This window comes from Dipodomys merriami, unplaced genomic scaffold (assembly GCF_024711535.1).
Source record: "Dipodomys merriami isolate MVZ:Mamm:240054 unplaced genomic scaffold, mDipMer1.0.p SCAF_36, whole genome shotgun sequence".
In the NCBI taxonomy this organism is placed as follows: domain Eukaryota; kingdom Metazoa; phylum Chordata; class Mammalia; order Rodentia; family Heteromyidae; genus Dipodomys; species Dipodomys merriami.
This window is the reverse complement of record NW_027205159.1, coordinates 253,028-263,802: the sequence shown is the minus strand read 5'-3', so window position 1 is coordinate 263,802 and position 10,775 is coordinate 253,028. Positions and strand designations below refer to the sequence as shown.

General features: G+C 49.6%; 1 protein-coding gene across 2 annotated transcripts in view; it reads right to left on the bottom strand.

Moving 5' to 3' along the window:
* Nucleotides 1–294: 294 nt before the first annotated feature.
* Zap70 (zeta chain of T cell receptor associated protein kinase 70) overlaps nt 295–10,775 on the bottom strand; it is a 28,900-nt gene continuing 18,419 nt past the window's right edge. For both annotated transcript variants that reach the window (XM_069988473.1, XM_069988474.1), the window contains 10 exons: nt 6,473–6,611; nt 6,299–6,383; nt 6,173–6,219; nt 5,925–5,976; nt 5,006–5,198; nt 4,304–4,510; nt 2,176–2,368; nt 1,961–2,101; nt 1,748–1,860; nt 295–769 (listed from right to left, as the gene is read on the bottom strand). In XM_069988473.1, coding sequence (XP_069844574.1) covers nt 646–769; nt 1,748–1,860; nt 1,961–2,101; nt 2,176–2,368; nt 4,304–4,510; nt 5,006–5,198; nt 5,925–5,976; nt 6,173–6,219; nt 6,299–6,383; nt 6,473–6,611 — 1,294 coding nt within the window. In that variant the 3' untranslated portion in view covers nt 295–645. The remainder of the gene's footprint in view (nt 770–1,747; nt 1,861–1,960; nt 2,102–2,175; nt 2,369–4,303; nt 4,511–5,005; nt 5,199–5,924; nt 5,977–6,172; nt 6,220–6,298; nt 6,384–6,472; nt 6,612–10,775) is intronic.

Genomic DNA, 10,775 nt, shown 5'->3' with positions numbered 1-10,775 from the left:
GAACAGTCATTATGGATATGCCCACTTCTGCACCCCAGGAAAGCTGACGTCTGGTGGGTACACAGCTCTGAGCCCTGCCTATACCCACCTGGCCTCAGTTTCCCCATTCTGTCCCAGCACCTCATTCACAGAAACATGCTCCTAGGGTTGGGGGAAAGTGAGGAGAGCAGCCCCATCTCCCTAGAGGTGTGTTCAGGCATGGCTCATGAAAGAACCACTCAGGTTTTTCATGCCTTCCAGTGACCACCCCCTCCAGACTCAGGTCTTCTCCTGGGAAAAGAGGAGGCATGCAAGTGAGAGAGAAAAGAGTTTATTCCCACGATTGAAGCTACCTTCATTGGAGACTCTAGGCTTCGGCTCCTTGTGAGCAATGCCCCCTCAGCCCAGGACCCTCAGTAGGTACCAGTCCCAAACCAGGCTTCCCAGCATGCCCCCCCTCTGTCCTCTCCAGCCTAAAAGGTCTGGAGACCAGGTAGAAAGTGGGAGGGGGCTGTGGGCTTTAGGTTTCAGGTGCCCCTTACTACATCCCCACTGGAGGGAGGGAGAAGCCAAGCTGACCTCAACCAGATGGTCACTCCCAGGACCAGCTGCAAGCAGAGAGGAAAAGGCTGAGGATGGGGCTCACAGGGTCAGAGTTGCTGGAACTCAAGCACACGCAGCCTCCACCCCCTGTCCACACTGTGGAGCATCCTCGGCCCTGCTCGCCATGCTGTAGTAATAGGTCCGCATGCGCTGCTCCACTGTCAGGAAGTCTGGGCGGTCTTCCCACCTGCAGGAAGTGAGGCAGATCTAAAACCCATCTTCAGGTGAAGAGAGGTGTGGAGAGGGTTTGGTTGCAGTGGGCTTTCAGGGCTCAGAAAAACAATGGGAGCCAAGCACTGGGGTCCACACTATAATCCTAGCTACACAGGAGGCTGAGATCTGAGGTTCTAATGTTGAAGCCAGGCAAAAAAGTCTATGGGATTCTTATCTCCCATGAACCAGCAGAAAACCAGAAGTGGAGGTGTGGCACAGTAGTAGAGTCAGCCTTGAGTGAAAAAGCTAAGCAAGAGTACAAGGCTCTGAGTACAAGCCCCAGTATCAGTGCAAAAGAGGACAAGGGAGAGAAGAGGGAAAGGAGAGGAGAGTTCTAGAACATGTGCTATGGTGCCACACACCGGCCCCCTTGGTTATTGGTTTGGCATGCTGGTTATGTTCTGATGGAGCCCGAATTGCATGTTTTGGAGAGAGATGGGTCACCCATTCTGCTTGAGTGTTTCAGAGTCACATCATTAAGTGCAGGCTGGTGGAGCATCAAGTGTGGAAATGCTGTTGCTGCACAAACAGTATAAGGTGACAGAATATCTGGGTGTGTTGTCTGATGGGGTATTTGGGGAGGACATAGGTGGAGGAGCTGAGTATACTGAGTGTTTGGGTCTTACTGTTTGTCTCTCTCAATAATTAGGTGCTGAGAGTTGGCTGGACACTAGAGAATTGCCCAATGTCTGAGCACTAGTGTTAGATGTTGAGTAAGTATAGACTAGAGTTTCAGAGTCTGTCACACATTGAGTGTTGGCTGGTAGAGAGCTGAGCAGAGCTGCAGATGGACTAAGTATAGCAAGTGTTAGAAAGGCTGTGACCTGGATAAAGGTCTTTGAGTGGGATAATATTGGGGAGTTACAGTGACGCTGATTGGACCCCAGGACCCCCTTCAGGCCCCAGGCCCAGGGATTGGTCAAGCCAGGGCCCCACCCACCCACGCACTCACTTGTAGATCCAGCAGTCACTCATGAGTGCATACATTTCTGGTGGACACTCTGGTGGGCACTCCATCCGCTTGCCCTGTTTGATGAAGTCCAAAACCTCTGGGCCTTTCATCTTCTGCTCAAGCAAAGGCCAAGGACATGTATAAGTAACTAGGGGGACAACATCCTGATCACCCTCCCCAGCCCACTGTGTGTCCACCTCTGCCCATACCTACCTTGTAGGGCTTCTGGCCGTAGGAGAAAGCCTCCCACATGGTGACCCCATAGCTCCAGACATCGCTGCGGCTGGAGAACTTGCGGAAGTTGATGCACTCGGGTGCATACCACTTGAGAGGCCACTTCCCTGCTGAACGAGCCTGGGAAGGGGGTGATACTGCTAAGCCAGGGTTCAGGGACCCTCAACCCACCAGCCCCAGCCACCCAGGCTCACGGTGTAGTAGCTGTCATCAGCACCCAGCGCCTTGGAGAGGCCGAAGTCACTGATCTTGGCATAGTGCCGGTTGACCAGCAGCACATTGCGGGCAGCCAGGTCTCGGTGCACAAAGTTCTTCTCTTCCAGGTACTTCATCCCCATGGACACCTGGTGCAACAGCTCAGCCACGTTGCTGACTGGAATCTCCTCCCTTGAGTGAAGGGGAAGGCAACATCAGCAGGGAGAAGACAGCTTAAGTTCCAGGGCCAAAGCCTTCATCTCTAACCCAGACAAGGAACCACTAGTTCACCACAGGTTCAATAAACATTTGCTGAGCAGCTGCTATATGCCAGGCAAGAGGATGAGGACACGGGTATGTGCAAAACCCACAAAACCTTTGCTCTTGTCCCGTCTGGAAACTCCAGTCTATAAGTACACACTGTAACCCTCAAGCTGATTTCTCTGCCTGTACCTGGCTGTATCCCTTGGGAAATTCAGGATTTTTTTTTCCAATACAACCAAAGCAGAGCCCTGAGTGAAGGTCTCCATATGTATACACGTGTATGATACACACACACTCACTCACACAGAGCTCTCCCACCCCATCTCCAACAGCCCTACCCTTCGAAGAATCTGTCCTCACCCTGGCAGCTGTGCCTGAGAATACCTCCATGATCCTCCCACTTCTGTCACCTGGACCCTCATTCTCTTCTGGACTGGAACATTAGGCTCCACCCAGCCTCCTGCCTCTCTTCTCCATAGCCATCCCACAGGCTTGTCCTCCCTGTGTCTGAATGGAGCGCTTCCCCCATTTCCCAGCCTGGGTCCCAGGGCTTCCACCTTACCCCAGGTAAAAGACCAAGACTTCTCATGGGCACCATCTGCCCCATCACCTCTCAGCCCACATCAGCTCCCTTCTCCTCATTCCACCACCACACCAGGCTTTACCCACAACCTCAGGGTCTTTGCACAAGATGTACCCTCTGCCTGGAACACTCTTCCCCCAGATTGGGGCTCAGCAAGCCTCCTTGTTTGCTCAAGCACCATGTTCATCCTGACAGTTCTGCCTCCTTGGCCTGCCCAGCTTTTTAGCTACAAAATCTGTCTCCTAGCTTGCTCAATATTACATCACAAGTATTCCTTATTGCCTCTTCTCCAGACAGGAAATAGGGTAAAGGTCTCTGCCTCTTTCATTTACTAATAACCCAAGTGCCTGACACCAAAAACCTGCCCAACAGATAGCCGTCCATCTATGACTGAATGTGTGATGGGGACACAGTGCAAAGGCATCTGCCCCCAGCACAGAGTTTGAAGTAGCAAAACACTCCTCAGTGAGTGTAACCTTGTGCCTGTGGGGAAAGAGTTTGGGAACACAAATGAAATGATCAAACTTAGGTAAAGAGCAGAAAGTAAACAGTTCAGTCTTTGCCAGCCACATATGATGTCTGTCACATGGTCTTTGTTCTTAAAGGGTCTTTAACCCTTTAAAAATCTATATCATGTGATGCAAAAGCAAACTGTGGGCTGCAGTTTTCTGCTCTGATTTATGTCACACTCAACTATTAGCCATTTCCTGTGGGTGATGGATTTGGCCCAGAGACTCCGAGTGGCAGGGACAGAGATGACATTCACGAAGCTCTGGTCTGCACGGTCAAATGCTGTCTAAGTACTTCATAAGCATCAACATCTTTAACTGTCACCAGAACCCTGTGGTAGATCCTGTTGTTGCCACCAGAGTACTCAGGATCTCTGCTATGCAGCATGAGTGTGAATATGGAAGGGTGTAAGGGTTGGATATCTGTGCATACTCTGTGTGTGTGTGTGTGTGTGTGTGTGTGTGTGTGTGTGTGTCAGTACTAGATCTTGAACTCAGCCTGGCATTCTTGCTTGGCTTTTTGCTCAAGACTGATGTTCTACCACTTGAGCCATGCCTCCACTTCCAACTTTTTGCTGGTTAATGAAACTAAAGAGTCTTGTCCATGTGTCTGCCTAGGTTGGCTTCAAACCACAATCCTCAGTTCTCCAATCCTTGAGTAGCGGCCTTCTTGAAGGTGTGAAGATGAGTGTATAGATGGTTCCCACATGTGAGTATGTGCATCTTGGCTCTGCCCTTCCCACCCCGGTGACCCAGCCCATCCATGCTCACTTTTTTCCAATCAGGAACTTGTGCAGGGGCCCGCCCCCTGCCATCTCCATGACCAGCATGAGCGCCTCAGCCTTGCACACCCCAATGAGCCGCACGATGTAGGGGTTGTCCAGCTGGTGCATGATCTGTGCCTCACGCATCATCTCGTCCTTGTCTGCCTTCTCTGTGCTTTGCTTCAGCACTTTGATGGCCACATCAATCTGCTTCCTGCCCGGAGCACAGCCAGCCATGCCAGAAGTGAGTGCAGGAGAAGTGTGAGCTTGGAATATCCCACTGCACCCCCACCCGACCCCGACCCACCTCTCTCTTCTCCCCTAAGTTGGGTGATGATGCTCTGGCTTGCCACTCCCATCAAGTCAAAGGCATTTACTTTCCCAGCTGCCAGGAGCATCAACTGAGGACAGCTGATAGCCACGCCCTCACCATGACTAGAGAGACTCACCAAAGTCAGTCCCTCAGCCAAAGTGACAGTCTCCTCTATCCAATAGTCAGTACAGGACAAGGGACCCCTCTGTGCAGGTCCCCTGAGCTGCAGCTACAGCTGGCCCAGGTTTGCATCCCCACTCCCCTCTCCAGTGTCCCTAAGTTGTCCAGACAGTCCTCCAGCATGCCATGTACCACCCTAAAGTCTGCTTTCCAAGTAGACTGATGAGACAGTCAGACACCACGGCCCCCATTGCTCCCACATAAGAACAGCCATACTTGCGCATACGGTAGACGCCCTGGCGCACGGAGCCAAAGTTGCCACAGCCAAGTTCAATATCCGCCACAAGAAGGTTCTCGCGCTTCAGGAAGAGCTTCTTGTCCTTGAGCTCCTCAGGGTCACTGTAGGGGCTCTCATACACACTTGTGTCCATGGGCATTGGCCGGGGCTTCTCTGGAGATGCTAGACGTGCTGGGCACACATGCACACACACACACACACACACACACACACACACACACACAGAGTCAGGTACTCCCAAATCAGGAGAATGGACAGGGGGACAGACACACCCTAGACAAGGATGCCATCCCCCCAGAGCATGCCTAGACATATGGATGAGCATGGTGTTAGTGTGTGTCCGTGTGTGTTCATACTATACACAGTTGCCTTCACATCTGCGGGTCCCCTGTGCATCAGACCTAATTAGGAGGCCGGCTGGGAGGTGTACACCCACCCTGCATCTGCCTGTCCCTGTCTGCAACGGTACCTCACAGCGCAGGTACCAGGTTGCTGAAGAGGCTGTGTAACCATGGAGACAAAGCTGTCTCTGTGAACCCACAGGAAACATGTGAGCACCTGCAGCAGTGTCCTGAGAGTATGGGCTCTGAAGTGAGTCTTCCCATCTCCACCCATCTCACTGTGAGAATGAGCTACCTGCCCTCTTTCTCATCTGCCAGGAACGTCATACATACATACAGGCTGTGTGTCTCGGGGCAGGGGTGGGAGGGAAGGAAGCTCTGGGGCCAGTGTTCCCCACCCCCATCCATGTCAGCACACCTTGGAATATCCACACACAGGCATGTGTGGGCACAGGGGCAAAGCACATCCACTGCTTCAGGCCTGGCCTCCTCCTCCTCCCCACACTCTCTGCGACTAGACATGAGCCCCACCCAACCTCCACCTGTGCTGGCTCACCTGGCTCAGGGGTGTATCCATCTGAGTTGAGGGTATCCACCCGTCTTTGAGGCTGAAGGTCATGGGGTCAGTAAGTTAGCAGAACCCAGTCTGAGGCCCTGGCCCCCCACGAGACCCAGGCCTACCAAAGACTCTCGAGGGCTGTGCTCTGGGAGCCCCTCTTCCCTCCATTGCAACCCAGTCATTCTCCATGCCAGCTCCCCAGGGGCCAACCACCCCACCCTGGCCCCTAGGTGTTGCTGATGTACCTGGGTGAAGGTGGATGGGTGGGCTGGGAGCGTGGGAGCGGCGGCACCTGAGGGCACAGAAGTGGCAGTGAGATGGGGCCTAGCCTCCTGCATCTATATCCCTCTCACCCCGACTGCCCCCCTCACCTGCAGCGCTGGCAGTGGAGTTGGGGCAGACCTCCTTCAAGCAGTAGATGAGCCCATCGGCCTTCAGCTTCAGGTACTCCACCAGCTATGGAGAGGAGAGGGTGTCAGGTGGGTCTCCTCGTCTCCCTGATACTGATCTAACATCACCCCAGAGCAAGGTACATGGTCACCTACCTGCCAGAGAGTGTCAAACTTGGTCCCCTCAGGAATGCAGTACTTGCCAGCCTTGTCCTGGCTGATAAGGTAGTGGTACACCGTTTTCCCGTAGACCATGGACAGTGCATATGTGCCTTTCTCCTTCCGGGGCCTCAGCCTGTCAGGGAGGGAGGGGCGTCAGCCCTACAGCAGCTTGAGGGCCCTTTTAGAACTCAGTATCACTCAGTGTGCATGCACGCATGTGTGCATGCGCACGCATGCGCCTGCTCACACACGCACGCACACACACACGCACACACACACACACACACACACACACACACAGAGGCCAACTGGGTGCCATTCACTGGAACTGTGGCATGAAACTCATGTTGAAGCCAATAAGCATCTTCCACAACTGCTTTCTGTGAGCCATTGGCATAAATGTTAATGTCGACTTCCAACGAAGGAAGGACAGCTGGTCATGCAGGGGGAAGGTTCTCGTAGATGTAGAAGGTTTACAGGACAGCTAATCCCCAAGCTCAGAGATTGCACTGAGATATAAACAGCTGACCTGTGGTTAGCCACAGGAACTAGCCATCAAGTGACCTATGAGTGAGAATCCTCAGAAATGTAAACTTGCAGCCCCCACCATGCATGTTTAATCGCTGAATAAATACCACCAGGCCATGCATCTCCGTGCCTAGATACGTGGTAAACCAGACAGCTGTGAGCACACCTGTCCATTAGGCCCTTCCTTAGATTAAAACAGGAAAATATCCTCTACATCACCACAGTGGAGCTTCAGTGAGAGTCAGGGGGGTGGCTGTGACCATCCTGTCCGTTCCTGGATGGCTTATTCCCCAAAAGACAAAGTGATGAGGATAACAAAGTTTCCAGGGTATCTACAACTGCCACTCAAAGAAGGATGACACAGTTCTCAGACTATCCCACAACTGTCTTGGGGATACTTAAAGAGACAAGAAATCAGGGAAGGTGTGGCAGTGAGAACGCTGAACACAAACTAAGAAAAAACAAATGTTCCACCAAAGGAAATCACTTTAATAATTTAGATTAGTGGGCTAGTCTGGAGGTTACAGTTGCTAGAGACTTGTTCACTTAAAAGTAAAAATACTTCCAAAGGGCCACACCTTTAAGTTTTAAGCAGACAAGAGAAACTCAACACCAAGTATGTAGATAATACTTGTACATACACCCACACACCACACCACCACCACCACTACCATCACCACCACCACCAATTGTTCTCTCTGATAGATAAAAATCTATTTCTCTAGTTACTAAATCAGAGCTTAACCAAGTGATCTGCTTTAGCTCCTATGATATTTACAAGCATGACACACACAGAGGCTTGAGAAAGAGTTGTGCACCAAGCCCTTACTGCCCTCTCTTGCTGCTCCTGACAATTCTGTGTCTACCAAGCTAACCTGGAGATGCCACATGGGAAGCCCAGGGGTGTCAGCCTGCCCATGCATGGCATGATGTGTGAGTGCAACCATCTGGGACCATGCCCTCCAGTCACCCTCCCAGCTGATGACTCATGAATGAACTCAAGAAACCAGAAGACTCACCCAGCTAAACCCAGCTCACATTGCCTAGAGGGAATAAATGACTGCTGTACGCCACTATTTAGGGTGGTGTGTTATACGGCAAATACTGTCTTTAGAAGGAGAGATGTGAACTTATGAAAAAGCAGAAATATATCACACTGGCTGAAATATTGGTAGTGTCACTGCTTATATTCCAGTGCCACATAGCCGACTTTATTTGCAATAAGTAAGTAAAAAGCCTACTAGGTAGTGGTAGTTCTCTGTACTTGCAGGTTAAACTTGCCCTTCAGCAAGAGGCATGGGCAAAGAAATTGACTTATGTCTTTATTCTTAAAATAATATATAGAACCAGACACTGGTGGCTCACACCTGTAATCCTAGCTACTTGGGAGGCTGAGATCCAGAGGATCACAATTTGAGTACAGCCCGAGCAGAAAAACCTGCAAGACTCCATCTCCAAGACAGCCAACAAAAATGCCAGGCTGGAGGTCACATGTTAGAGCATCAACCAAGCCAAGCAAGCTAGAGGACCTGACAATAATAATAACAATAACAACAACAACAACATATAGTATCTGACAACATTAACAAATAGAGCAACTAATTGGTTCTAAACTCTTCATCTATTTGTCATTTAATCTTCACAGCATTCCTCATATAGAAATAATATCATCCTGTTTTGTAGCTTGCAAAAGATTGTATCTCTTGGGGCTGGGAAAGTGGCTCAGTGGTAGAGTGCATGAGGCCCTCAGTTCCATTCCTCAGCACCACATAAACGTCAAAAGCCAGAAGTGGCACTGTGGCTCAAGTGGTAGAGCACTCGCCTTGAGCTGAAGAGCTGAGGGACAGTGCCCAGGCCCAGAGTTCAAGCCCCATGACCAACAACAACAACAACAAAAAGATTTTTATCTCATACCTAAAGGGTTCACCATTCGTATCAGGTGGAATCAGGATCCAAATCCATTTCTAACTCAAATGCTAATACCTACCTATGATTGACATCTAACTCTGTTGCCTGAAACAACAGGACCAACTGCTCATGAACTAAACAAAAATAAACCTTTTCTCTTTTTAAGTTGCTTTGTCTCCAGTATTTGTTACAGGGATGGAAACTTAAGGGTTGGGGAGGGTATAAAAGGAGTTCAGCTTCTGCAGGAGTTCCACGACCCAGAGGGGTTAAGAAATATTGGCAAGATGCTCTAGAATGACCTTTTCAGGGGTCAAGTTCTTGTTCAAATTGAACTAACCAGCACCATAAAATGCCACCACCAAGTACACAGAAACAAAGCAAATATTTGCAGCACACAGCCTTACATACAAATCCATTTGCTCATCAACAACTTAGATGGGATCAATGTAAGGGTAGTTTTGGCATTAATTCTAGGCCAAGTGGTATCTGCCTTTCTGAACCCTTATCTTGAACTCTTATCTGGGAAGTAGACAACCAGGACTATTCTCTTGCCCTCACCCCTTTCCCATGTGAGGTTCTATCGCTACTGCTTTGACTTTCTGTCCCCAACTAGTCGCATACTGACAAAGTAGTTACTGACTATAGGTACTACGAGAAGATCTACTACCTGCCCTGCCCTGCCTAGTTTGCCAGGAATCTGGCTGGCTCCTCATAACTGGTGAATGAGTCCCTTACAGTGCCCCTGTTCAACTGCAAGCTTTAGTCATTGTACACCACCCAGATCCTTCTCCCAACCCCCTGCCATCTGCTGGTCCCATTTGCCTCTTAGACTTCAAGCCAGTTTGATTCCCAAAGCCATTATTAGTCCTGGTTTTCCTGAGATTCCTTGTATTTCGATTGACTGGCTAACTCAAAACCTGTCCTAAACTGTTGTGTTGTGCAAATAGTTTGTAAAATGTTCCTTCAGGCAATAAAATTGTTTGTCAAACAACACTGAACCAGAAATAAAAGATTTAAAACACACACACACACACACACACACACACACACACACACACATCAAAGCTGAGACTCTACTGTTGTTGAAACCAGTATAGAGACTCAGAATCCAATCTGCCTTGACAGATATGGTGGTCCACAGGTGTAATACCAGCTACTTGGGAGGTAGAGATAAGAGGATCCCAGGCTAGCACAGTCAAAAACTTCATGAAATTATCTAAAACAAAGAAAATCCAATATGGCTGCATATGCATCTAGTTCCAGTCACTTGTAGGAGGATGGCAGTTCAAGGCTAACCCAGGAAAAAGAGACCTTATCTGAGAAATAAATTAAGGCAGAAAGGGCTAGGGATGTGGTTCAAATGGCAGAGTGCCTGTTTACTAGTCAGGAGATTCTTAGTTCAAATTCCAGTACTGACAAAAAGTAAAGGGTGGTCCAGGAAACCATGAGAAATATTTTAAACCATTTGAGAGACAATATGGTTAGGTAGAAGAAAAGGAGGAAGGAAAGCAATGAGAGAAGAAGAAAGAAAAACCAAGACAGACTTGTGGTAATGAAAGCTGTATCAGGAGATTTGAGAGGAACCCAAGAAGGAAACCCAGACTAAAAAGTCAGAGAAAGATGAATTTACATTTATGAAGGGAAAAGCAGAGAAGGAGGAAAAGGGGGCTGCAATCACAGAAATTCCAGGTGGAATTTCCACTGGGAAAGAGCTCTGCCATTCAGGCACCTGGGTGATGTACACATAAGAAAGTGTGAGCCTTGCCAGGGAATGCTGGGAAAATCTTAGTGAGCATCACACCTGGGCAGGTGAAGAACACCTGGACCAGACACCTTCATGGTACCAGAAGACAGAGTCTTC